This window comes from Silene latifolia, chromosome 9, assembly GCF_048544455.1.
Source record: "Silene latifolia isolate original U9 population chromosome 9, ASM4854445v1, whole genome shotgun sequence".
NCBI classification, from domain to species: domain Eukaryota; kingdom Viridiplantae; phylum Streptophyta; class Magnoliopsida; order Caryophyllales; family Caryophyllaceae; genus Silene; species Silene latifolia.
The window spans coordinates 18344494-18371009 of record NC_133534.1 but is presented as its reverse complement, the minus strand read 5'-3'; the positions used below and the strand labels follow the sequence as shown (position 1 = coordinate 18371009).

The 26516-nt window shown below is 37.4% G+C and overlaps 5 protein-coding genes across 6 annotated transcripts; 4 read left to right on the top strand and 1 right to left on the bottom strand.

Moving 5' to 3' along the window:
• The first annotated feature begins 712 nt into the window (after nucleotides 1-712).
• On the top strand, nucleotides 713-12332 carry LOC141599305 (uncharacterized). The gene is made up of 22 exons (XM_074419290.1): nucleotides 713-1145; nucleotides 1314-1645; nucleotides 2398-2501; nucleotides 2858-2926; nucleotides 3080-3140; nucleotides 3558-3697; nucleotides 4030-4219; nucleotides 4487-4548; nucleotides 4704-4792; nucleotides 5118-5190; nucleotides 5465-5524; nucleotides 5737-5883; nucleotides 5971-6009; nucleotides 6141-6178; nucleotides 6414-6500; nucleotides 9576-9741; nucleotides 9836-9913; nucleotides 10041-10177; nucleotides 10913-10989; nucleotides 11426-11495; nucleotides 11671-11736; nucleotides 12074-12332. Exons 1-22 carry the CDS (start codon nucleotides 1077-1079, stop codon nucleotides 12242-12244), a joined length of 2325 nt encoding a protein of 774 aa, XP_074275391.1. The 5' UTR covers nucleotides 713-1076; the 3' UTR covers nucleotides 12245-12332.
• A 759-nt stretch (nucleotides 12333-13091) lies between these two features.
• LOC141599304 (protein DETOXIFICATION 33-like) lies at nucleotides 13092-15630 on the top strand. Its single transcript, XM_074419288.1, has 6 exons — nucleotides 13092-13735; nucleotides 13815-14350; nucleotides 14465-14551; nucleotides 14654-14710; nucleotides 14854-15092; nucleotides 15185-15630. The coding sequence occupies exons 1-6, from the start codon at nucleotides 13451-13453 to the stop codon at nucleotides 15442-15444; spliced, it is 1464 nt and encodes a 487-aa protein (XP_074275389.1). The 5' UTR covers nucleotides 13092-13450; the 3' UTR covers nucleotides 15445-15630.
• Nucleotides 15631-16073: 443 nt separating this feature from the next.
• Nucleotides 16074-20372, top strand: LOC141599295 (protein TIC 62, chloroplastic). Of its 2 annotated transcripts, none has more exons than XM_074419279.1 (14): nucleotides 16074-16437; nucleotides 17039-17156; nucleotides 17255-17327; nucleotides 17408-17450; nucleotides 17578-17754; nucleotides 17957-18038; nucleotides 18154-18226; nucleotides 18302-18412; nucleotides 18647-18799; nucleotides 18931-19073; nucleotides 19170-19364; nucleotides 19449-19619; nucleotides 19706-19918; nucleotides 20019-20372. In XM_074419279.1, exons 1-14 carry the CDS (start codon nucleotides 16263-16265, stop codon nucleotides 20071-20073), a joined length of 1782 nt encoding a protein of 593 aa, XP_074275380.1. In that variant the 5' UTR covers nucleotides 16074-16262; the 3' UTR covers nucleotides 20074-20372. The 2 variants fall into 2 exon arrangements, with proteins under 2 accessions (XP_074275380.1, XP_074275379.1); XM_074419278.1 differs by having other exon boundaries at nucleotides 16080-16437; nucleotides 17408-17456.
• Nucleotides 20373-21532: 1160 nt separating this feature from the next.
• Nucleotides 21533-25494, top strand: LOC141599293 (uncharacterized). Its single transcript, XM_074419276.1, has 2 exons — nucleotides 21533-24760; nucleotides 24836-25494. Exons 1-2 carry the CDS (start codon nucleotides 22105-22107, stop codon nucleotides 25204-25206), a joined length of 3027 nt encoding a protein of 1008 aa, XP_074275377.1. The 5' UTR covers nucleotides 21533-22104; the 3' UTR covers nucleotides 25207-25494.
• Nucleotides 25423-26479, bottom strand: LOC141599294 (peroxisomal membrane protein 11A). Its single transcript, XM_074419277.1, has one exon. The coding sequence runs from the start codon at nucleotides 26374-26376 to the stop codon at nucleotides 25558-25560; it is 819 nt and encodes a 272-aa protein (XP_074275378.1). The 5' UTR covers nucleotides 26377-26479; the 3' UTR covers nucleotides 25423-25557.
• Nucleotides 26480-26516: the final 37 nt, after the last annotated feature.

Sequence of the window (26516 nt, the reverse complement as noted above, 5' to 3'; positions counted from 1 at the left end):
TCATTTTTTGGTTAAAACAATAAAATGTAAGAATATTCTTACCAACTGCAAGACAATGTTTTTTTTTGGGGTGTGCGTGGTGGTTACTCAAATCACCTTAGCCTCTGATTATGAAGATATGGTTCGATCTTTGCCTATGACAAAGAGTTTACTTACAACTTACAAGTATGATCACTAATCGACAATGGACACCTTGATTATAAAAAGTAATACCCGCAAAGAAAAACATGAAACAAACAAAACTATTTTCTCATTTGTACCCTAAGTTATTAATTTGTCTAAGTTATACCCCTACACGGATTCTGATCTATTCGTAATCCCCAACTCTAGCCAAAAGTTAAATTCCGTTAGTCTTATTCGTGAAGTGTTGAAGTGGCAATGAATTAGTTTTAATCAATGCTAATTAACCCTAAAAAGCATAAACGTAATAATGTAAATATATATTATTTCTTAAAATATACTTAAAAATCAACTGGAAGATTCAAAAATATTTTAAAATAAATTATATAACAAAAAAAATCCTCAATTATTTATTTGAATTTTTTTAAAAAACTATAAATTTTAGAAAAGTACTTTCTTTAATATTTCGTTGAAATTACTTTCCCTTTTTTTGTTTCCTTAAAAAGTAATTCAATTACCACTAATCAAGTCTATCATCACTTAATGAAGGTAAACTAACAAAATACTTTTGGTCACGGTTGGAAGTTACCCAATTCCTCGAAACCAACCTATACCTGGCCCTGACACCTGCACTGAGGAACCAAGCATAACCCTAACTCAAATTGACTCGAACAACCTGGCCTTAAAATTTATTGTTATATATTAACCATTATTACTCTTAAATAACTTAATAAATAACTCGAAATAATAACCTGACCTGGTCCTGCTTGTTGCAAACCCGAAATAACATGCCCGAGAGATTGACCCGGTTCGCAAGGTCTTGTACTCTTGTTACACAAATGAGATTTCAATAACCAGATTACCAGAACTATAAATAAAGGAAATTCGGACGACTAATTACAGAGTGACAGTTGCAACTGAATAGTAAAACTTGCAGCGAAAGAAAGCTCAAGAAAATGAAAATCACGGAGATTGATTTCCAGGATTATCAACTCAGCTCTCAACTCCATGGTCACGAACACGATGTATGCTTTAATCTTCACTTTTTTCCAGTAATTTTTGTCGCAATTTTCTTGCTAATTCATACAGTGATAAAGTATGCATATTAGTTACATTTTGATTACAATTGCGATGAATTATCTGTTCAATTTGATTTCGGAAACCCTAAGAAACACAATAAATTGAATGTTTAGGTTAGGCGGATATGTGTTTGCGGCAATGCCGGTATAACGACGTCGTCGAGAGATAAAACGGTGAGGTTTTGGAGGATTGATCCAAGAAACAAGAATCGTTACGTCGAGTCGAAGGTGATGGTAGGTCATACTAGTTGTGTGGGCCCGTTGGCGTGGATTCCGCCCAATCAGGAGTTTCCAGAAGGCGGTATCGTGTCCGGTGGGATGGATACTTTGGTATGTGTTTGGGACTTGAAGACTGGTGATAGAGTTCAGGTTTTGAGAGGTCATACTATGCAGGTTACTGGCATTGCCTTGGATAATGGCGATATCGTCTCCTCTTCCATTGATTGGTAATTTCTGTATTTTCTTTTTCCGTTTTTGTCAATTTTATCGCGGTTATGTGGATATGTTGCTGATTATACAATGTTCTGTTAAGCGCTTGATATATTGTTATTAATTAATTGGAAGAGGTAAATTGGGGATAGTAGGTTTGTTTAGATTGTTTGGTATTGGCGTGAGTATTTTCGTGATTGCGTTATACCCAAACAGCTTATCTGTATCATGAACACATGGCTAAGGTTTTGTATATACGGCTTCACTTACCAGCCTATCTGTGTCATTTGGAAACATCCTCTTTGTGTTGTTGATATAGGAATACGGTAGCTTTGAGTCGACTTCTGTTACCTCGCCATTTAAAGGTAACGATATGTGGAGTTATCTGCAATTCTGCATAGTAATCCACTCGAAATTCCACTCAGGTCTTGAGTGTCTTGATTGTGCGGTGAACGCAAAAATTGAACCCAGCGCAAGTACTGTGATTTGGTTTATTCTAGGTTTGAGATACGGTTACTGTCTACCCTTTGAGATGCAAGTTTTGGATGTGCTTATGTGAATTCTGGGAGGAAATGGGCTCCAGACCTTCAGTAAAGTGCACTTTTGCGTTTATGATATACTCAGTGTAGTTATGACTTATGATATTATTAACTTGGGAACTCGTTAACATGTGAGAAAGAGCTAGGCTGGATGCAAAAGGACCTCATTTTGCGTAGTAAAATATTTGTTACTCCCTCATGAAACTGCAATTTGGGCTCTCCTCTTGTAGCACTCTCAAACGATGGAGAAACGGCAAAGCTGTGGAATCTTGGAATGCTCATAAAACTGCAGTACAAGCTGTTATTAAGCTACCATCAGGCGAACTTGCTACAGGTATAGTTTCTTTTTATGTATTTGATTATTGGTGTAAAGACTACAGATGCAAGGGTGGATCTGGTTATTAGGATAAGTAAAAATCGTATGATCTGTATTTTATGGACATATTGCACTTTTTAAGCCAGCCTGACGATGGCTAAATTTCAGAATTGTTGTTGAGTGCAGATTTGATCACTTGAGTCTGTTTAGGTCTTGACCGATCCCCTTAGTTCCAAATCCTGTGTAACGCTATTTGTGTGCTGCTGTTGGCGATCTACAGTGCAATGGCCTTTTTAATAGTCAGAAACAGCTTATCATCTGTATAACTAATCAAGTAAGCAGTCTATATCGTCGTTATTTAATGAAAATGTTAGGATCCAGTGACTCAACTCTCAAGCTTTGGAAAGGAAAAACATGTGTTCGCACGTTGGTTTGGCATACTGGTTTGTCCCCTCTTCATTTCTTGAGTTCTCGGTTTCTTCCCTATGATCTTGTTTGTGGCTTCATTCTTGAGAATTCCACCACTACAAAAGTACAAATATGTTCAATTAGTTGCTCTTACTCTTCTTCTGTTTTAATCTGCTGTGGACTCTCAGATACTGTTCGAGACTTGGCTGTCATGTCTGATTTAGGAATTCTTTCGGCTTCTCATGATGGGTAAGAATATCTCTGTTTCATCTTGACTCTTCTTCTCTTATGCAATGGACTGAAAGATGGTGTTTATCATTAAGATCTGTATGGACTGTTCTTGATTGTGATCCATGTAATTTAATGAGCTAAGGGTTATATATTTCAACAATTCGTCCTTCCTTTAGTGAATCCAGTTTGTCACATATCATTGATTATGCTAGCTAGTGGTTTAATTTTGGACCTAGTATATACTCTTGAGTCTTGAACTTGAGGGAATATTATTGAAATGAAGAAGGATGCAGATGACAATAAGCTCTTTTGATATGAGGCCAATCATAAATTACAAAATTTTTGACAAGACATATGAGGTATTACGATTATGCTCTCTTGTTTTATATTGAACTTCTAACCAATTTTTTTTTTTGCTCTGGTTTGTGCTTCTAGTTCTGTGAGACTGTGGGCTCTAACGGGTGAAGATCTGATGGAGATGGTTGGACACACATCCATTGTTTACTCGGTTGATTCACACATCTCGGGTCTTGTAGCCAGTGGTAGCGAAGATTGCTTGGCAAAGATATGGAAAGGTTGTTATCTTGTATATATGCTGTTCTGTGTAGTAAATCAATCTTCATATGTTTCAGGGAATAATAATAATCATGCCTGCCTTCTACTTGGCTTGTATGTTCAGTATTGCGCAGAGTTAATACTTGAAAACATGCTTTTGGTCCTGTACGTAATTTATCTTGTACATATTGTTCCATGTGCCAGTGTGCAGTGGGACTGAAATAGGCATGCGCATTACTGAATTGTAATATTTCCGATACATATTTTCGCTACTGCATACATCTTGGTCTTTCTTCCGAAAAGAGAGGCGATTTACTTTTTTTTTTTGTTGGGATAACGAAACTGCTTGCAGATGGTTTTTGTGTTCAGACTATAGAGCATCCTGGATGTGTTTGGGATGTCAAGTTCTTGGAAAATGGGGATTTAGTAACAGCATGTTCAGATGGAGTGGTTCGTATATGGACAACTCATCAAGATAGGACTGCGGAACCCAGCGAGCAAGAATCATATTTATCTCAGCTTTCGGATTACAAGATCAGCAGGTATTGTGAAAATAAATAATGATTAATGGTAATATTAGGCTATAAAATCCCTATTAAGGATTAATATAGTGCAGTCTTACTCTTAACCGACAAAGGAGTTGCCTCTCTCTAAGGTGTGGTGTAATGCATGTTTTTGTTAATTAGATTATGAAAAGCCATTTATGGGTTTTCCTTTTGCGATATTGAGATCATTTCTTTCCAGTTTACGTAATGATGTGTTGGAAATCTGAGCTTGGGCTGATGTGCTTTGTGGCTTGTTTGTGTTAGAAAAAGAGTCGGAGGCTTAAAGCTGGAGGATTTACCTGGATTGGATGCCTTGCAAGTTCCAGGTTTGTATGCCTAGTAGTGTTCTTCTATTCAAAATTATGAGATTTTTGTTTTGTGCATTATTTTTCTGGTAGGGCCTCTTTTACTGATCATTTCATTTGAGGCTCCACCGTCAATTCCATCCATATTTCATTCTCCTTATCTGTCTGGTTCCCAGGTACAAGTGATGGTCAAACTAAAATTGTTAGAGAAGGCGACAATGGTGTAGCGTATTCATGGAATATGAGAGAACACAAGTGGAAAAAAGTACTGTAAATTTTACTCTTTGTTCTGATTTCTGAATTTCTGATAGCAATTTCACTTTAATGCAATTTACTTTAAGGAAGATTAGCTGTGCAATGTTTTGAATTAAATCTTTCAATGATCCATGGTTCATGTTTTTGAGAATATTTGAAGTCATTAAATTTGAATTTTTGGTTACATGTTGGCATCTTTGGCTTTGATTTATCTCTCCACTGTCGAGCAGGCAGTTCATGTGCTGATTGTGTTGAAGCAATTCTGCCCATTAGATTTATTTCTTGTTTTCTCCACTCTATGTGCTGCTGACATTAAAAGAGCTGCTTCCCTTCAGATTGCCGAAGTTGTTGACAGAGCTGAGGATGGAATCAAGCGTTTTGTACTTGATGGAAGGGAATATGAATATGGTGAGTAGACTACTAAGAGTCTGTGACATAATGTGGCGTTTTTAGTCAACCATTGCCAGTTAGGCTCTTAAAAATTTCCCTTTGCCCTTTTCAGCAAATGTACATTCTTCCATTTTCTTTGAACATGGGGATCATTACTCAATATTGTTGTCGTCAAGATTGACCATCAGTGTTGGCATGCTGAGTTTGCTTACTTTGCTGTCCTGTGTGCAACTCTCAGTCTTGTTTGTAGTCTTCATTTTAACCTCTTACCCTTCATAATGTCTATGGTCAGTTTTAACTGTTGACATTGGAGATGGAAAGCCTACACGCAAACTACCTTACAATCGATCAGGTGCTAGTTTGATTATCAGTCGATTTACTTGCATCAACTTCTTTTACATTTCACTACTCTCTGGTGTCTTTCATTTAAAGCAATCATTATTGTGGTCAATGCTATTTTGGGGCTCTTTTTAATTAATTTTCTCTGATTAGCAAAAATGCAACGCGGTTATGTGAATGTTCTCTGATAGTATGTTGAACTGAACTGGGTTAATCTTGTCCTAGATAATCCATATGATACGGTTGATAAGTGGCTTCTGAAGGAGAATCTTCCGTTGTCGTACCTGCAGCAAATTGTGGATATTATTCTTGAACATACTGGTCAGAAGACCGTTTCTTTTGATCCATCTTTTTGTGATCCTTACACTGGAGGTAGCTGTAATTAGATGATACATGAGCTTCAATATTAATATTTTGCCGCCTTCGTATAGTCACCTTATGTTTTGTTTGACATTACAGCCAATGCTTATGTACCTGGGAGGACATCTAGCCAGAACGGTGTGTACTGTTTGCACAAATTTCATCTTCTCTTTTCGGCTCAGTAAAATTGTTCATCGAGTTCTAGGCATTGCTTGCTTTTTCAAATGTTAGCCCATATCTCCTACAGATCTTAATCTTATAATTGACAGGTAATTCTAGGAAGGCTGCCTTCAAGCATATTCCGAAGGTATACGTGTGAGATTGTGCTTCACTGCTACATTTATGATATTTAAATGTGCATTTCAATCATTGAAGGCGCTTGCGGTCATGCCTTTCTCATCTGTTTGTTACATAATGGCTAATTTTTGATACAAAATGAAGCCATCTATGTGGTTGACAGAGATAAGTGACGATTGGTCAGGCCCTAGATGGGTCATCTCCAGGCCAACCATGACGATAAGGTGTTTTTTTTTTTTTTGCAGAAAGGATTCCTTATCTTTGACACGGCTCAATTTGATGGAATTCTGAAAAAAGTTTCTGAATTTAACAGTACACTCCTCTCTGATCAGGTGGATGCCTTGATTTATGTATTTGTGTTCTGGATATAATTTGAGCGTTAAACTTTCTTCTTTAATTTGAATTTTAATCATCACCTTTTGCTTGCTTCTTTATTTAATGAATATGTGGTATTGTGACAATTATGCCAACTTGCACTGTAAAAAGAATAAAAGAGTCTTAGATACTCCTATTTGAAACTGTATTAATAGACTTGTCAAAATTTCACCCGCCCCGTAAACCTGACCTGCACGACCAGTTTTTTCAGGGTAAAGACACGTAAATCTTGGGCCGGGATAAGTAACCCGAATTGGCTCGTTAGTCTAGAGTCAAAATCCGACTCGACCCACTCGAACCGGTAGTTAAATATATATTTAAAATATTATCAGAAAATTAATAGTCCGTAGTTATATATTATTAAAACACTAGTTGAAAAGCCCGTGCGATGCACGGGCTCTCATTAGGATCATCTGTATAAATATATTCTATAGTTGATAAAAGAAGTTCAATTATGTTTAAATCATTGATAAACAAAAGTTCGTGGTTTGTGTAGCCGTCTAGTTGATCATCAATGAACTATTAGTGCTTCTAGCATAGAAGTTTTGTCATTTAGTAGTTATCATTTCAGTTATGAAACATTAAGTAATATGGTAAAAGTATGTAATTAGTTTTTCCATTATTGTTATAGGTATCACTGGTTTAATTAAATACAATAGTTATCTCCATAAATATAGTGCAGCTCACCAAATGAACCGCCCTTAATAACTGAGACAGACCTTTATGAGTTTTGCAAATTATTTTAATCTATAACAACTACGTAAAACTAAACGGTGTTACGTAAAACAACAAGTTTCATAATTATCAATATTTAGTGTGTTTAGAGAAAATGTTAGATCTCCTATAGTATAAGTTTACCTTGACTATCTACAATTAAGAGAGTGTTTTGCTCTTTATATACTTCTCGTAAAATCAAATCCATACCGAATTCCAATAATTTAATAGTCTCTAAACAACTGTACACAAATATATGTGATTCTATTACATAGAATGCATGAGGCTCCCATTAGGATCATCCTTAACAATATGCATGTTGAATAATGTTCTAAGAATTCAAACGTTGGTTTACATTGTCATGGTTTGGTAGTAGAAGTTAACTAAGTTGATAAAAAAAAGTCCAACTATGTTGAAATCGGAACACAAAACACTTTAGGGTTGATTTAGTTGATTGTTGATGGATCATCAGTCCCTTTAACATAAAAGCTACTTTTTTTTTTTTGTATTAGTTATAACAGTTGTATAACATCCGAAAAGACATTATTTGAATTATGTAATTACTTATTTTTATTGTTGTACACACCACCGATTTTAGTTAATTTAAAGCGTCATTAAATGTGGTTTAATTCCATAAAATGAACACGTGATAACTGAGGCTGGTTTTATAAGATTCACAAATTAGATTAATTTACAACATTTACCAATATTCCATTTTGTAAGCATACGATAGTATAAATGTTGAATGGTGGTACGCAAAACAACATGTATCTCAATTATATATGTAGCCTGTTTGGAGGATTTTTGTTAGATCTCTCAACAATAAAAATTTGTTTTTGACTATCTACCATTAAGACTGGTTGTTCCCTATGAACTTCATAATAAATATATAAAATACGAAATCTAATTTTTTAGATGTGAGATATATTTTTGAGTGAATTAACGGTCAAACTTTTCAAAGTTTGACCTCCAAAAAATAAACCAGGAGTTTTGTGTGGATTGGAGAGAGTAAGATATTAGGATACTACTCTTAAACTCCATTAGTTTTAGATTAATTCTATTAAAATTATAACCCATTTTTGTTTATTTGAAATGTTATTTATTAACAAAATTAAGTCTCGTTATCTTACATTTTTATTTACTGTTCACAAATCCTCATTTATGATGGACATATCCGTCGCAAGCTTGCGACAGGTCAAATATTACTCATATGGGTAGGTAAGACAAAAGCAGAATGCCTAGGGAATAGTCGATAAATTATTAGATCCACTTCTATTGTATTATTTTTCTCATAAATTATTAGATTTACCTCTATTAGGATTACTTTCTCATAAATTATTAGATCTACTTTGATTAGGATAATTTTATCCCAAATTATTATGAATTTTTATAGAGTTATTATTATTTTAGTAAAGAATAGTCGATAAATTATTAGATCCACTTCTATTGTATTATTTTTCTCATAAATTATTAGATTTACCTCTATTAGGATTACTTTCTCATAAATTATTAGATCTACTTTGATTAGGATAATTTTATCCCAAATTATTATGATTTTTTTTTTTGCTTTATAAATGTTTCTAAAATAAATATTCTTTATAGAGTTATTATTATTTTAGTAAAGAATAGTCGATAAATTATTAGATCCACTTCTATTGTATTATTTTTCTCATAAATTATTAGATTTACCTCTATTAGGATTACTTCCTCATAAATTATTAGATCTACTTTGATTAGGATAATTTTATCCCAAATTATTAATAGGAAAAATCTAGATCTACACTTATTAGGAATTCTAAAAAAGTTGGACTCTCTAATATCGCTTGAAAAGTTTCTGCTGTATATATATGTATTGATGATTAGTATTTATGTTTTAATTGTGAGTAGTAATTTTTTTTAAAAAAAAAGAGTATTAATTTTAGTACTTTAAATCACAAACATGATTAAAAAATCTAATTGTATCTTTTGTATCATTTAATAATAAAATAGTTATTAAAATAAAATTAATTTTATTATTATTTCAAATTAAGTACTCTAAGTGAATATGATTTAAAGTATTAATTTCAAATGCGATCTAATTTATTTATTTTTATTTAAAAATGTAAAAGAAAAGGCGTAAAAAACTATTTTTTGACCTGTATTATATCCTTATCGGTCATCGGACCTGTCATTCATTATCCATATAACCCGACCCCTATCTGACCTAATCTGTATTCTGACATGACTTGTAAAACCGGACCTTGACCCCCTGTGGTTCATTTTTTTTTTTCATCTAGCACTTTTCTGAATGACTTTCCCTGTCTTTCTCAACTTTGAAGGATCGGAGGCAGCTATCCCTGACAGAACTGGAATCTTCTAGACTTAATGCTGTTGTGAAGATTCTGAAAGACACGTCTTATTATCATAGTAGCACTTTCGCTGATGATGACATTGGTTTGTTGTTCAAATTGCTTAACTCATGGCCTTTGTCCATGATTTTTCCAGGCATGTGCTGCACTCGATTTAAGTCAAAAAGCCAATTCAATTTTTGTTATCTTCTGATTATGGGAATGATATTTATGTCCATTGTTGAGTGCAGTAATTGACATATTACGCATGATAATTTTGCATCCTGATGGAGCTGTTAAACTCCTGAAGCTCATTAACTATCCTAATGGTAAGCATAACACCGAGTTGTAATTTTTGTCTCAAACCACGTTACTCTCCATATCTCCACTGGTTTCTTTTATTTCTTTATTTGAAGAATTAAAACATAAATTTGCTTCCTGTCGCTTTCTTGTCAGATGCACTGTTGAAGACAATCAAGAAAGCTACGGTGAAACCAGGGATTTCTGCCAACATTTTAACTGGCCTTCGTGCAGTAACCAATCTCTTTAAAAGCTCTTGCTTCCACTCATGGCTTCATAATCACCGCAGCGAGGTTCTTTCCTCTCTTTCACCAACTTTCACTCTGACATATATCCAATTTCTAGTTACTTGTAATTCCTGCTAGGCAAAGCAATTTCAAGTGCTGCTGTTTATGTTTATCATAGTTTCAGGTTTCACCTGGCAATTTCTTTATTATATTGTTTCAAGTGCTGGAGTTTATCAATTACCTTAATGATATGCTCTTGTCCTTGTACAGTACCTCTGGGATTTTTGTTCTCCACTTTAGAGTCTTGTTCATTTAGTAGCCATTATGAATATGAATTTATGATCATTGAAGTTTCACATGCTTCTAGCTATTTGGAACAGTAGGGTAATGGGTCAATGACTGAAGAGTTAGAGGAATTTACATTAAGACACTAAAAAGCAATGATTCTGCCTAGGTCATAAGTTTGGATGTGTTGTATGTTTATAGCTCACTTCAGTTATAAATAATTGCTGCGAAAATGTTACTTGTGCCACTTGGTTCTTCCAGACCAGTTCTTAGATAATAAGAGTTTTCACCCTTTCTTGTCCTCCGCAAAAAATTTTTTGAGGCATCTCTATGGAAATCTGTGGAGTGACGTATGTCACTAGTTGATCACGAGGACCATTTCTTCCCAGAGTCTAGAGTTTGTGCATTTATACTTATTTGTTGTTAACGTGCCTATATTATGTTCCGCCTCACTCATTTAAGTGATAATGATTGGCAGGGTTGGTATAATGTTGGTTTATTTTCTTTTAATTGCAGATACTTGATGCATTCTCTGGTTTATACTCATCATCTAGTAAGCATGTGCAATTGGCTTATTCTACACTGATTCTCAAGTGAGTGTCTGATACTTACATTATCCTTAGTAGCTACTCTTCTACCAAACTTATCTTGTCATCTCTCTTGGTGTCTCTTTGATACTGGACAGCTTTTCGCTAGGTATATATAGATCATGTTATGTTGTGAATACTGTCAAAAAAAAAAAAAAATGTTATGTTGTGAAGAAATTAGAAATGGTTAAGTTCACGTGCAGAAGTAAACTCCGCTCTTCTGTTGAGTCGATTAAGCATAGGGTTGATTTCATGGAATGACTGTTTGGGGGTGGCTAGAGGTAGAGATTAATGTGTGGCGCTCTATACCACATCAGATTGGGTTAATCTTTCATTTGACTTTTCTCACAGTAGGCATTAAGGCCTTGAGGGATGTCGTCAGTATTGTAATTGGGAGTTTGTTTATCTTGCTTCTTAATATCTATCAATTGTTGCTTTACAGCTACGCGGTTCTGTTGACTGAAAAGAAAGATGAAGAAGGGCAGTCACAAGTTCTATTGGCAGCCCTTGAGGTTCTTCTGCTTACTTTTATGTACTCTTTGTAATTTTTCATTTACTTGCGTATTTTTAGCCATAGCAACAATGTTGAGGAATCCTTAAATTAAATAAGCATGCAAAGCCAAGCCTTATATAAGTGGTAGACAAATTTGTCAATTTAGCCGTGTGCTCATTGATTCTTTATTGCAGATTTCTGAGTCTGAAAACGCGGAAGTGGAGGCCAAGTTCCGGGCTTTAGTTGCTGTTGGCTCATTGGTATGTTCTGTTTCTTTTTCTCTGGCTTTGTGTTTGCTTTTCAATATGGAGGGGTTCTCTGTATTAGTTAGTTGTTACCATGTTCAACTGTCAGACTGCATCCTGTGGCTTTTTGCTTCAGTGTGCTATTTACACGGGTGAATACTTAAAATGCGCAAATGATGCCATTTGCGCATTTTGGGTAGGTGTGGTTCTTTTTCCATTTGGTGTGCCTTGTTATAGAACCAATGAACTTTTAATGTGGTTGATGTGGCGGCATCTTATGAATGAAGCTATATGCCTGCCTGAAACTTTATGTTTGTATCTGTTATCATTGTTATTTGACGGATGAATGCAGATGTTAGATGGAGTTGTCAAGAGAATGGCGTTGGATTTTGAAGCCGAGAGCATTGCAAAAGCAGCAAAAGCCTCCAACGAAGCAAAGCTTGCTGAAGTTGGTGCTGACATTGAACTTCTGGCACAACGAACCAAGACAGTGAGTTCTGGGTTGGGTCAGTGTGATGCATGATGTAGCTATGTTTCGGAAAATTATGAATTAACCACTGCGTCATTGTGATCAATAACAACTTTGGAACTTGTAAATATCACCCTTTTGATATGTGGCCGGATTTCTAATCTTGCAGTACCCCTTCCCTTAGATCAAATCAAGGCTGTCTCTCGAAATACGCCACTTAACTGAACGTTGCACGTAAGCGAATTAGATTCATTTCTCGTTGGATAGAAATGGAATGACCAATTTTGTTGCCAGTTTTTGGTCATCGAGGGAGTTGACAAAAGTTAACTCGACTCACCAAACCGTACATGCGACATCGAAAGTCCGGCTTGGCAAAACTCAGAAAATTGATGAACTAGAAATCTTAATAGACCTGACCCGATCCAAAAGCCAAACCGTTAACAAGCTTAGCTGTGTCAAGACTGTCAACTAGACTTGATTGATGAACCCGAAATTACCCACGGTACAATGTTGGCTTAACTTGTGGATGACCTGATAACATGTTGAGTCTTGAGAGAATAATAATGGTCTAAATTAGATAGAAATTTGAATATATCTAACGACGTGGCATTATGGCCCTGTTTGGTACTCAGCAGATTAATAATAATAGATTGTTGTATCTATGTGTAAATGGTTCAAACATGCTAAAAGGGTTAAATATGCTGAAAATTTACCAATCTATTGTTTACCAAACACCCCCTTAACTCGAAACTTAGACAACATAAGATAAAATGTACGTATGTATGAATATAACTTGACTAAATAATGACCCGAATCAAACTCAATCTAATGCGTCCATCTCGATTCTCAGATGACCTAACATGATCAAGAACTGGCAACAAAATTGGTCATTCCATAATAGATCTGTGTGATCCAAGCTAAGCACGACCTGTATGAATAAATCATAGAGATGATCATTGATTCATTGACCACTATTCCTTATCTGCAGGGAATCCATATTCTATTGAATTTGTCTCCTCCATAATCTATTACATGATCAGTCACGTCCCTCATGCATTGAAATCAATTGTTAAATACAACTTTGATTGATTACTGTTTCCTTCTGATAACAATTGAAAGGAACGTGGGATTGACTCTTGTTCTATATTCCTATGCAATCATTCATTTGTACGTAATGATCCCACATCGTTCTGAACCAGCAAGGATCGACGGAAGACACGTACATTTTTCTTGTACCCAATATTGTTGCAGTAACGATAAATGTCAGATGAGAGCGAGGAACAAAAGCTTCTTCCTGTTGAAAGGGTTGAAGCCTTTGAACTCGAGGGACCGTCAAAGATTAAAGGATGGACAGAATTCCACGTTCGAAGCATGGAAGAGGCTAAGGAAATGTGGGAGATAGCCGCGCCTGCTATATTAACATCAGTTGCTCAATTTTCCATCGGATTCATAACCACCGCTTACATTGGACCTTTAGGTCAGGTTGAATTAGCCGCGGTTTCCATCGTTCAAAATGTCCTTGAAGGTTTCGTATTTGGGGCCATGGTATGTGTCTTTCTCCGCCTTCTTGACTTCCAGTGCCATAATGTGAAGCTTTCGGACTTTGACATGTTGCTGTTCTTAGCTAGGAATGGGAAGCGCTGTGGAGACGCTAAGTGGTCAAGCTGTAGGAGCCGGGGACTACCAAACGCTCGGAATACACCTACAAAGATCATTCATAATCACTTTTATTACAGCTTTGTTTCTTACCCCTTTGTACTTGTTTACATCACCTTTGCTTAAGATCATTCACCAGGATGAAATTATCTCCGAAGCAGCGGGCAATTATGCCATTTGGGTTATCCCACAGTTGTTTGCTTACGCATTCAACTTTCCTATACAAAAGTTTCTACAAGCACAGAGTAAAGTTTGGGTGATGTCTGTAATTTCAGTAGTAGTGGTTGGGTTTCATACATTTCTGAATTGGTTGCTCGTATTCCGTTATGGCCTGATTGGTGCTGCCATTGCTGGGAATATTTCATGGTGGATAATTGTTTTTGCTCAAATGATATATATTGTTTCTGGGTTTTTCCCTGAGTCATGGACTGGTTTATCCTTTTCAGCTTTAACGTCATTATTCGAATTTCTGAAGATCTCCTTGGCTTCAGCATTGATGTTATGGTGAGCTATGGCATCTTGTAACCATATGTGTACTGTACTGCCTTTGAGCATTATCTAGGACAAAAAAAAAAGGAAACTGTTTTCGGCTGACAGTATGTTTATTTGCACTTGCAGCTTGGAGACATGGTACCCCAGTATAGTGATTATTCTGGTTGGCTGGCTTCCTAAAGCAAATGTTGCAGTAGATGCGATTTCAATATGGTTTGTCAATACCCGAAACAATTCTATCTGCTATTCAAATTTAAACAACATTCTTCGTTCTTTCATCTTGTCTGAAGTTACTGTCATTCTGATTTCTGACAGCGCGAACATGGAATTTTGGACGTTGATGATTACTTATGGCTTCAGTGCTGCAGTCAGGTAATGAGCCTTCTGCTGTAAGACTCATTAAAACTTTTAAAGTAGGAATCTTGGCTTGAAAGCGCCTTCTTAGCCATGTTTTGGCCAGGATTGTTGATGAAAGCGGAATACTGAGATGTTTTCTTTAAAACAAAAATGTACAGTGTGAGAGTTTCCAACGAGTTAGGAGCAGGAAATCACAGGGCAGCAAAACTAGCAGTAGGTGTAACTCTGGTGACATCAACTCTAGTTGGGATAATGTTTGCTGCAGTTACAGTCGCAACAAAGGACGAGTTTCCAAAGATGTTCACATCTGAAAGTGCGGTAATAAAAGAGACTGCAAAGTTAGGTTATTTCTTAGCAGTTGCTATCCTAATTAACAGCATCCAACCTGTTCTACACGGTAAATCTCCCTCGACAACTTATTCACATATCTGTTTTTTCTACTTATTTTTCGATTCAGTTTGTAATTAATTTTTAGATTGAAATACGCAGGGGTAGCAGTGGGTGCAGGGTGGCAGACTCAAGTCGGTTGGATAAATGCAGTATGCTACTATTTAATAGGTCTGCCTGCAGGAGGTTTGCTTGGATTTAAGTTTCAACTCGGTCTACAAGGGATCTGGTTTGGAGTACTTAGCGGACTGTTGCTACAAACGCTGGTATTGCTGTTAATGCTCCTTCGGACTAACTGGAGTGACGAGGTTTCACACGCTGAAGAACGTATACAGTTATGGACCCAACCGTATCAACATTAGACTTGTAGCCAATGCTAGATAGTTTGTCAAATTGTCGCCGATAGACCCAGGATTGTTGTATACTGTATTGATGGCCGGGGATTAGGCGTAGAATGACTTACTCCGTATTATAGTAGGAAAAAGCAAGGTACATTGTACAATTATTTTCGCTTTGATTAATATCTAATACTCCATAGTCTGTATTAATTATGTCACATAGTTTAGGAATCCCTTATGCTAAAGGTAATAGGAATAATAAAGAGTTCGCATTTTACTCTTTCACATATACATTTTACCTTTATACCCTTGTCATTTTTTTCCAACCTCACTCAATTGCATGTTTTCCTACGTGGCCGCATTTTCAATTGGATTGGGACCAATTACCTGGGTCTACTCTTCGGAGATATTTCCGTTGAGGTTAAGGGCTCAGGGTACGAGCATAGATGTGGCCCTAAACCGCGCGGTGAGTGGTGTTATCTCAATGACATTTTTGTCATTGAGATATGATTCGGAGAATTACCCGCCTTAAATGAGAATTTGTGCTTAAAAAATGTACTTAAAAGATTAAAATTAGGCAGTTGATAATTATGATAAAAATAAAAATAATAAATGTTAGACAAAATAAGAGCCACAATCTAAAAGTTGGGAGTAGGACCAAATCATATCCTTAATGAGCTAATGAAAATCCCTCTATTTTGTACACATTATAATATTTGTGTTCCACAAATTAAATTGCAAGAAACTGTAGATTAGATCATTAGATTTAGTAGTCAGTGGCACACACTGACTCAGTTGAATGCTTAATGTTCCTGCAACATTAACAACCTGCAACCTGCAAAATGGAAGTTTGTTCTCTGAAACCATCTTCTTTATTTCCTAAAACAACATTATCCAGTAACTATTTGTCACAAAGATGCCAACTTTTGGGTCATTTTGACAAATTCTTCAAACCCAAATTACACCCATGTTCTAAAAAGCTCCATTTTTCTTGCATTAGAGCTCAGTTATCATCTGGTATGGATTTTTATCTTGTTTTTTCCACTTTGTTACTTAATTCCCAGTTGGGTTGGTTATGATTGTTGTTTGAGATTGTTTTCTGGGAGGCGCGATTGATCTTTAATCAAAGTGCCTTGTGTAAAACGGTTTTACAATATCAAGGTAGTTATGTAAAACAAAAAAGAACCGACAATAATGTTATTGTATGTAAAACCGTTTTACACAAGTATTTGTGTATATCTCAGTTAGTTGTTGATTAGTGCCCAACTGTAATGGCTCAACTGGGTTAATTGTGAGTAGAAAAGTTTGGGAAATGGTGATTTGTGTAGTTTTTGCTGTGCAGAAGCGAGTAAGTATAAGAAATGAATGTATTAATAACATGTGATCGGGATTTCGTTCTATAGAAATCGAGAATTATGTGATTAATATCAGTAGAACTTGTGTTAAAGACAAAGTCTTTGTGTGAATTGTTTGAGTTGTGTCTAAAATGGTCTAAAAAAATACTGGCTGATGATTAAAAGATTTTGTCTCTGAATGTCTTATGGTCGAACGATGCCTTGATGTATATTCTCAAGGTTCTTAAGATCAATAATAGGATATTTTTATGGATTATCTCAAGGTGTTACAAGAGTCAGCTCTACAACAGTTGCCACTACTCAGGACAATGCTGACTCCGAAGTTAAAGACACTGTATTTGTTGCTGGTGCTACTGGTAAAGTTGGCTCGCGAACTGTAAGGTTGAGACTCTTAATCATAAAAGTCAAAGTCGATAACTTGCCAGAAATATTGTGAATTTTCTGCTCTGATTTGATAAAGAGTTGATTGTTTTCTGTAGGGAACTTTTGAAAAAGGGTTTCCAAGTTAGAGCTGGAGTGAGGAGTGCACAAAGAGCAGAAACTCTGATTCAAGTATGTTTTCTCATTTTTACGACATAAATTTAGTTACGGATTCTTCTCCCCTAACACATCCTTGATTATATGCATATCAGAGTGTTAAAGAGATGAAGCTTGACACTGAAGACAGTAACGGAGGTAAACGTAAGTGGAGGGCAGTGATTACTGAGATTGCCGTCTCTTAGACCTACACACAACTGCTTGATGCAATCTACTGTAACATTAAATGGCAGTTATAACAGATTTGTTTTGGTGTTTAGTCCAGCTATAGAGAAGCTTGAAATCGTGGAATGCGACCTTGAGAAACGTGATCAAATAGTTCCAGCAATTGGTTCTGCTTCCGTAGTTATATGCTGTATTGGTGCTAGCGAGAAGGAAATTTTTGATATCACTGGACCTTTTCGCATTGATTACCAGGCTACTAAAAACCTAGTTGATGCAGGCAAGCCATTTTTTGGTTTCTCATATGAAGCCTGCTGAACAGGGTTTACTGAAACGATTTCTGCTGCATTTTTGGCGTATTTTTAATAACTGAATGCATACGGTCTATAATCCGGAGAAAACTTCATCCTAAAATAACATTTTCTCAATGAATGCACCGAGTATTAGCTTTCTGAATAGTTAATTTTTTACAACTACTACAGCAAGAGCTGCAAAGGCTAAGCATTTCATATTGGTTACTTCATTGGGTACAAACAAGATCGGATTCCCTGCAGCTATCCTCAAGTAAGACGATAAGTTGATGTTGATTTTTCATTCTTGTTACGATATTTGCAGCTAAGATAGAATCAGTATGCTGGACACTGACCTTAAAACTCATACTTGACTATTCATGTTGTAGTTTGTTTTGGGGGGTGCTCATTTGGAAGAGGAAAGCAGAATTAGAGCTTATAGCCAGTGGTCTTCCCTACACTGTGAGTGTTTGTTGCCCCTGGAAGCATAATCTTCTGTGATACATTTTATGCTGAAATCCGTTACGCTTTTTCCAGATAGTGAGACCAGGAGGCATGGAGAGGCCTACCGACAGTTATAAGGAAACTCATAACATCACTCTTTCCGAGGAAGACACTTTGTTTGGAGGCCAAGTATCAAACCTGCAGGTATAATTTGAATTATCTTTACCATGTGGTCTGGCCCTTCTCTCAACCGAAATATATCTGTTAAGAGTATAAAACCGATCTTGGGGCTCCAACCATCAGCTTAAGCTTTTGGTCAACCAAAAGCTTAAGCTGATGGTTGGAGCCCAAGATCATACTCTTAACAATATCTTCAAACTTCAAAGTGTATTTGTGCCTAAAATACACTTATCAGTAACATTTATCAGTTCATGGCAGGTGGCAGAGCTCTTGAGTGTAATGGCACAAAATCGTGATCTCTCGTACTGCAAAATTGTAGAAGTAGTTGCTGAAACAACTGCTCCATTAACTCCTATGGAGGATCTGCTTGCAAAGATCCCATCTAAACGAAAAGACATGTCTAAACCAAAGGTAAACACTGCCTGTGGATATGCTCTAGTTTGCTGTAGGTTATTTAAAAACTAAAAAACCTGTCTTCTATGCCCGAATTATGTTATTTTATCCGAAGCTCAATAAAAACAGTTCCATACTTGCATTAACAGCAACTGGATGTGGTAGTTAAGCCACTTGATCCGGAACCTGTCAAGAGTTCCATCAATGAGGCTGCAGCGGATGTGGCTGAAGAGGAAACAGTCCAAGTCGAGATTGAAGTGGCTAAACCTACTCCTTTGTCTCCATACACAGCGTAAGCAGATTTATTTGAATTTAACATGATATCAAAGCCAGACTGAGTTCCTGGATGATTTTGTCAAATATGACATTAAGCGTTGTTATGCTTCAGCTACGATGATTTGAAGCCACCTACATCACCAACTCCAACTGCGCCTACTGGTCAGATTAAGGAAATTAGTTCTACTGATACACCAGATATTCCTACTCCTACCAGTAGTGTTCCTGAAACCGAGGTCTTATCTGACATCACTGAGTTGAATGCAGTTATATCACAGAAACCGCAGCCTCTCTCCCCTTATACTGCGTAAGTTATATATCCACCCTATTTTATGCGGCTTACATATGTCCAACAACTCTGATGACGTCTGTTTTCCTTTTATCTTTGTAGGTATGAAGATCTGAAGCCTCCGAGTTCCCCATGCCCATCTACCCCGAGTAATTCCCTTGAAGAATCTTCGAAAACTCCTAAAGTCGTGGATGGGGTACCAAATATCATTGTTGGGACTCAGCTGGAAAATGATCCGAGGGAATCTACATTTTACCACTCGCCGTTTCCTGTGTAAGTGTTTATGTGTTTTTGTGTGTGGATCAAAAGATTCTAAACAGTCATTTGCATCAAATCAAAGCACTCATGTTTTCTTGCAGATATGATGACTTGAGACCCCCTACTTCCCCGACTCCAACACCTCCAAATTCATTTGGCAAAAATGGGACGATTGCAGAAACTGAAACTGAGACTAGTAGCATATCAGCGGATAATGGCGTTGAGCCGAGTATCTCAACTGTCGATGAAATTTCACCTGTGGAAGAGCAAAATCCAGTGAAACCAAAACCAAGGCCGCTCTCCCCGTATGCCATGTAAGCTCAATTACCTTCCTATCTAGGCATCTCATTGATCTAATCTGCTCATACTTCATTTCCAATGTGATGCCTACTAATTAAAGCGGTCTGTGAAAAGGTATGACGACTTGAAGCCACCATGTAGCCCGATGCCATCACCAAAGAAACTCTAAATTCAACACTGGTGGGACTTTTCCGAGTTGAGGATCCAGTGCTGCTGAAATTTATCAACTTATTAAAATTACATCTCATTCATTCTTTTACCAAATGAACAGCTGTGGAACAGAGAAAAAGATGTCGAGTTAAGAGCATCCCCAATGAATGTGGCCGAAATACTCGTAAATTGATTATGTACACCTTGTATATTGCAATTTCAAGTTCTTCCAGTTTCTGACAGTTATGGGATCTCAGCCATTTATTTATTAGCATCCACACATCTTATTACATTCCCTCCTATTCTTGGGAATTACTCGGATTTTAAGGAATTTTGAAAATAGGTCTCCAAATAATAGGAGACAGTAAAATTGTACTCACGTATTATCATTAGTCTTATGTGAGGCGATTGGTTCAAAATGAGCCGAGGTTGACATCACCAACTCAGACGACTTTTGTGCCAACGATAGCCCGATTTAACCATCTAACGGTGTTTCAACCAAGTGCCAAAGATGCCACATTCATTGTTCGCCTTAAGTGCTTAAATTTGTAGTTTATGCACATGATAAGACCTCAAAAGTTATCAGTTATTCAAACAAAGCCATGACCACCACGGTTTTGAAAACTTGTACCCGTCATAGGTGAAAGTGCAGTGCAGTTACGAGTATGAATTTTGCTTGGTGGGTCGAATGTCGAGGAGCCTACATCCGCTCCAACGTTCAACCAAAAAGACTTAGGCCCTGTTTGGTAAACGGCATATTGGCCAATTTTTAACATATTCAAGGTTTTAGCGTGTTTGACCAGTCAATATGCTGATTTTAATGGTTGGTAAATAACATATTGAAACAACATATTTGGGGTTAATATGGTGTTTACCCCACCATATTGCATATTGGTTAGCATATTCTAAACTATGAAATTTTACTACATTTTACAAAGAAAACTAACAATCTACTAATCGTAATCTGCCAGTTACCAAACACTCAAATTAATTCTGCTAATTATAATATGCTAGTCAAACCTTATATTAAAATCTATCATTTCTAATCTGCCTATGCTAAAATTAATACGCTTGCCTTTTCTATCATCAAGTCTCCTATGACTTCCTATACATCCAAATCCAAAATTGAACCAGTAGAGATATGTTTCGACACGTCTTAAAACTATATTTGTTCTTTCTTTTGCAATTGTTTATTGTTGCATTCATACACTGAAGACTCTCCATGCTTCAGCAGCCATCTTTGGTGGGTCAGTGAGTCAAGCTACTTTATATCTAACAGCAAGTTGCAGAATAGTCCTTTCTTCTGATACTAGTATACCACCCATACCACCATTCATACATTCATACACTATCAAGGCAAATTCTCGTCTCAAACTTAAGATGGGTCAAATATATCCATGTGAGATGAACAGAACAAAAGCCTAATGCATAGGAAAAAAAAAAAAAAAAAAAAAAAAAAAGAGCAAAACATTTATCCTCTACATTCATTTTAAACGTAAGTCGCTCACCCACACAGCAACTTAATGTAAAAATGCAAAAAGAACATAATTTTTTGTTACTCCACCGAGTGACTTAGCTACAATACCACAAAAAAAAAATTCCTAAATTTATCAGTAGAATCAACCAAAGTCGCTAAGTCAAAAAAGTTACTTTGCTCCAACCTCAATTTTATCTATATTTTTCTATATATTGTTTTTTGCTAAATTTAGCTTTAAAATTAAGTAGCAAAGCTTCGTATATCCTTATCCTACGTGGACTCATTTTCGTGTACGTTTATTCATATGAACACCCGTTTGTTAATTTCTTTATATTTGAACATTGTTTTGGAAATTTCTATCCCAACCTTTCTGTGTCAGTCAGTCATCTTCCCTAATCTCTTGTGTAGTTGTGTTACCATCTTACTACTCGTATTATTTTACTCGCCACCATTCTTCTTGTTTACACCGCGATATCTGACTAATAAATAGACAGTAGAGCTCTCAAATTTTTTTCAAGCAACAGCCATCACCCACAAACTGTACAAAACACTATCCAGTATCCACCATTAAACATGTCACGCCGTATCTCATTGTCTGTGTTCATTTCCGCAGCAATTTTCCTGTCTTGTGTTCATTCCTGCGTAGCAGGCAGCAATGAAACCGAGAAGGAAGCGTTGCTGGAAATCAAAGCCAAAATAAGTGATGACCCTTTAGACATACTGAGCTCCTGGAATGACACCTTCCATTTTTGTAACTGGTATGGTGTCTACTGTGACACTCGCCGCTTAAGGGTGATCAAACTAGACCTTCAGTCGTCTAAGCTTGCAGGAACAATCTCTCCGTATGTAGGGAATCTAAGCCTTTTAAGGGTGCTGAACCTGCAAAACAACACTTTAAAGGGGACAATTCCGTCTCAAATAGGTCGTTTGCAGTCGTTGCAACATCTCTTGCTGAATAATAATTCCATAGCCGGACTTATTCCCTCAAATGTTTCTGGTTGTTCTAGCCTGGTTGAGCTGAGACTGGAATTTAACAAGCTGACAGGCGACATTCCTTACGAGATTGGTTCTCTGTCGTCTCTCCAGTTATTGTCACTGCCATTCAACTTTCTCTCGGGAACAATCCCTTCAAGTCTCGGAAACTTATCATCTCTCACTAGACTGTCCTTATCCACCAACAACTTGGTAGGGACGATTCCAGATAGCCTTGGCAAACTGAAAAACTTAACCTTCCTCTCTGTATCCCAAAATCAGCTATCTGGAATTGTCCCCGCCTCAATATTTAACTTGACCTTTCTCAAAACATTAGATTTGGGAGTAAACAGCTTCCAGGGAAGCCTTCCTTGGGACTTGGGGTTCAAGCTCCCTAATCTAGACTTCTTTTCCATAAGCAACAATAATTTTACGGGAATAATCCCCGCTTCCATATCTAATCTCTCCAAACTTGAATACCTTCTATTAAACGATAACAAGCTGCACGGACAAGTTCCTTCTCTAGGGAAGTTAGAAAAGCTTGGGTTTCTTCTCCTTGCCAATAACTCCCTTGTGAACGGCATGCAGGATACTGATCTCGACTTTATTTCATCGTTGGCCAATGCCAGCATGTTACAGATAATTGATGCAACTTTAAATGATTTCAAAGGAAATATTCCGAGAATCATTTGCAATTTCACGATGCTGTATTATTTAGGATTAGAAAGTAATCAGATAGACGGAGATTTTCCGTCTTGCATTGACAACCTAGTCAATTTGCAGGTCCTTCATGTGGGGCTAAACAATATTTCTGGGATCATTCCTCAAGGTATAGGGAAGCTTCTATACCTTGACAGCGTAGATTTAGGCGGTAACTGTTTATCAGGAAGCATCCCATCCTCTATAAGCAACTTAACTCAACTGACACTTCTTGATTTGTCTGAGAACAATCTTCATGGGAGCATACCCTCAGATCTAGGGAACTGTAGAAACCTACGAACATTGGTTCTTTCTCAGAACAATCTTAGTGGCGAAATTCCCCCTCAGCTATTCGGTCTCACCCTATTATCCATAGAACTTGATTTATCTCGTAATAAGCTAAGCGGGCCTCTCCCTGCACAAGTTGCGCAATTGTTTAGTCTAGGCATGCTTGACGTATCACATAACATGCTCTCAGGTCAGTTACCAAGCGCACTTGGTGCTTGTTTGTCTATGGAGATGCTGTATCTGGAGGGAAACCTTTTCAAAGGCACCATACCCGATGCTTTAGAGGCTTTGAAGGGTCTCACTGCATTAGATTTGTCCCGGAATAACTTGTCTGGAAAAATACCAAAGTATCTGGCAGTGGCACGCCTTAAGTTGCAGATGTTGAATCTATCTTACAATAACCTCGAAGGCGTAGTGCCCACAGGGGGAGTGTTCAACAATGTAACAGCTGTTTCAGTTGTTGGTAACAGTAAGCTCTGTGGAGGCCAACCTGAGTTGAAGTTACCCAAATGTAATTTGGAGATATTACGAAGAAAAGCCGACCTCAGAAAGAGACTGATAATTGCCATTCTGGTTGCGTTTCTGGGAGTTATCTTGCTGGTGTCACTCGTATTATCTTATACCTATTGGTGCACGGAGAAGAAGAAGGAACAAGGTGCTTCGAGTAATTCAGATAATTTTCTAAATTTGTCGTACCAAAGCCTCCTGGAAGCCACAAACGGGTTCTCAGCCGAAAACAGGATAGGCAATGGTGCATTTGGGGTCGTATACAAGGGGACACTTGTTCCAGATTCAAGATTAGTTGCAATCAAGGTCTTCAAGCTTGATCATCACGGTGCTTCTAAAAGTTTTATGGCTGAATGTGATGCGCTTCGTAACATTAGACATCGGCATCTGGTTAAGGTGATAACCGCTTGTTCAAGTACTGATCATCAAGGCAATGATTTTAAGGCTCTGGTTTACGAGTACATGGCAAATGGGAGTTTGGAGGAGTGGTTGCATCCAGCGGACCAAGCCAATGGTGTGCCAAAGACATTAAACTTTAACCAAAGACTTGATATTGCAGTAAATGTTGCTTTTGCTTTGGAATATCTACACCATCATTGTGATGAGACGCTTGTCCATTGCGACCTCAAACCAAGCAATGTCCTCCTAGATGGCGATATGGTTGCACATGTGAGTGACTTCGGACTGGCAAAATTCCTGTCAGAAAGCGTAAATCATTCAAGCTCTGTTGGTGTAAGAGGAACTGTGGGCTACACTCCTCCAGGTAACTAACTCTCTCCTATTCCTCCTACCTTCATATGTAGCAGCATACTCACTCTTAAAAACGATGAAAACGCAGAATATGGGATGGGAAATGGGGTGTCTACCCATGGCGATGTCTACAGTTTCGGGATCTTAATACAAGAAATGTTCACCGGAAAAAGAGCAAGTGGTGAGACGGTGAGTGAAGGACAAAGTGTCAGGGAGTTAGTTAAAGAAGCTTTGCTGGCGGTTGAGGTGACTCACATCCTAGATCAGGCTCTTCTGCAAGACATAAACAGTGGTGAATTGGAAGCCGTCATCTCTATACTCAAAATCGCCCTTTCCTGCAGTACTGAAGTACCAAATCAACGGTTAGACATGATGAATGTTGTCGCTAGACTGTCATCAATCAGAACCAAACTTCATGCTACTCGTCAACTTCATCCCCGGATTATATCAGAAACATAATGTGGGGGTAATAAGCTAATGTGTTCATCATCTGTTTACGCCTGCAACACACTGACCAGGCATTACAGGATGCCTTGTTCTGTAGATTTCGAGTATACAGGTCATGTTCAAGTAAGGTCGTCAACTCGTCATTGTTTTGGGGTTTTAGGAACCCTTTTAAGCATTCCAAATTTTTAGGAACATTCAAAACAGTCGAAACCAGTAATAACAGCACAATTAAATTTGAATCTGAATTTGATATTATTCAAAGTTGTAGAACATACAAATACAATCTTTTTCAACTAACAACAATTGCATATTATTATGCGTACTGATAAGCGCAGACAACAAAGGAGGGGGCGTCTTGTTAATTCAACAAGACGCCCAATTTTTATGCGTACTGATAAGCGCAGACAACAAACCAGCACCAGACAATAACAACGGAGACGACAACAACCTCCCTTTACCATCCCTAATATCAGACAAAGCCATAAAAGCATCAGCCAAATCCTGAACAATAGACATTTTCTTCAACAAACATTTCGCTTCCAAAACTCGAAACTTCCCTCGTTCCTCATCACAATTCTCCCCTCTCACAGTCGAAATCTCGACAGTCGAACTCAAACACGCTAATTGATCATTCAAACACTTCAAATCCCCAATCTTCAAACTAATACTCCCAATATAACCAATAAACTCCGCCCAGGCGCTAAATTTCTGCAAATTCTTAGCGTGTTTGGGATCAATTAGTCCGGATTTTGAAATCCAGACGATTTGTTCGATAAAGTAGTAAACTCCCTCTCCTCCGTAACACAACAAATTCAATATGAATTTTGATTTAGAATCTTGAAATTCCGGAACACGACGTAGAGCATTAACGTCCTGGATGAATTTACCGAGGCGAAAGGCCTTTCGGCTTAACCCGACGCTGGACTCGAAAGAGCGGAGGCGGTGATTGACGGGGTGAGAAGAAGGGATTAGGGAGGTTGAGAGGAGGAGTTTGGAAGTGTAGCGAGATATTTTGAGGAGTTTGTCGACACCGTCTCGTTTTGAGAGGTAGGCTTCTATGTGTTGGAGAAGGTCTCGGTTTTGAGTAGATGGTTTGAGCGGTGGTTGTGACGGTGGTGTTGGTGGTGGTGGCGGTGGCGGGAGATCGGATAGGGGTTGGGGTTGGGGTTGGTGAGGTTGCATTGGGGAGGTTGAGTGTGAGATTGATGGTCAAATGAGAGAGAGATGAACGGAATTGATTGTAATTAATTGTTGAAGATTGCGATTTGTTTAGTTTTCCGAGGAGGGCAATATGTCAACTTGTCTAGTTTGAGATTTAATTG

What these genes read in the sequence shown, in the direction of transcription:
- LOC141599295 (XM_074419278.1), top strand. Translation starts at nt 16,263, where the DNA reads ATGGAAGTTTGTTCTCTGAAACCATCTTCTTTATTTCCTAAAACAACA. An exon ending in AGACAGTAACGGAGGTAAAC is followed by an intron (nt 17,457 to 17,577) that starts GTAAGTGGAGGG and finishes TGTTTAGTCCAG; the next exon opens with CTATAGAGAAGCTTGAAATC. An exon ending in CCTTTGTCTCCATACACAGC is followed by an intron (nt 19,074 to 19,169) that starts GTAAGCAGATTT and finishes GTTATGCTTCAG; the next exon opens with CTACGATGATTTGAAGCCAC.
- LOC141599304 (XM_074419288.1), top strand. Translation starts at nt 13,451, where the DNA reads ATGTCAGATGAGAGCGAGGAACAAAAGCTTCTTCCTGTTGAAAGGGTT. An exon ending in GTTTCGTATTTGGGGCCATG is followed by an intron (nt 13,736 to 13,814) that starts GTATGTGTCTTT and finishes TGCTGTTCTTAG; the next exon opens with CTAGGAATGGGAAGCGCTGT. An exon ending in GTAGATGCGATTTCAATATG is followed by an intron (nt 14,552 to 14,653) that starts GTTTGTCAATAC and finishes GATTTCTGACAG; the next exon opens with CGCGAACATGGAATTTTGGA.
- LOC141599294 (XM_074419277.1), bottom strand. Translation starts at nt 26,376, where the DNA reads ATGCAACCTCACCAACCCCAACCCCAACCCCTATCCGATCTCCCGCCA.
- LOC141599293 (XM_074419276.1), top strand. Translation starts at nt 22,105, where the DNA reads ATGTCACGCCGTATCTCATTGTCTGTGTTCATTTCCGCAGCAATTTTC. An exon ending in TGTGGGCTACACTCCTCCAG is followed by an intron (nt 24,761 to 24,835) that starts GTAACTAACTCT and finishes ATGAAAACGCAG; the next exon opens with AATATGGGATGGGAAATGGG.
- LOC141599305 (XM_074419290.1), top strand. Translation starts at nt 1,077, where the DNA reads ATGAAAATCACGGAGATTGATTTCCAGGATTATCAACTCAGCTCTCAA. An exon ending in GTCTCCTCTTCCATTGATTG is followed by an intron (nt 1,646 to 2,397) that starts GTAATTTCTGTA and finishes CTCCTCTTGTAG; the next exon opens with CACTCTCAAACGATGGAGAA. An exon ending in GTACACTCCTCTCTGATCAG is followed by an intron (nt 6,501 to 9,575) that starts GTGGATGCCTTG and finishes TCAACTTTGAAG; the next exon opens with GATCGGAGGCAGCTATCCCT.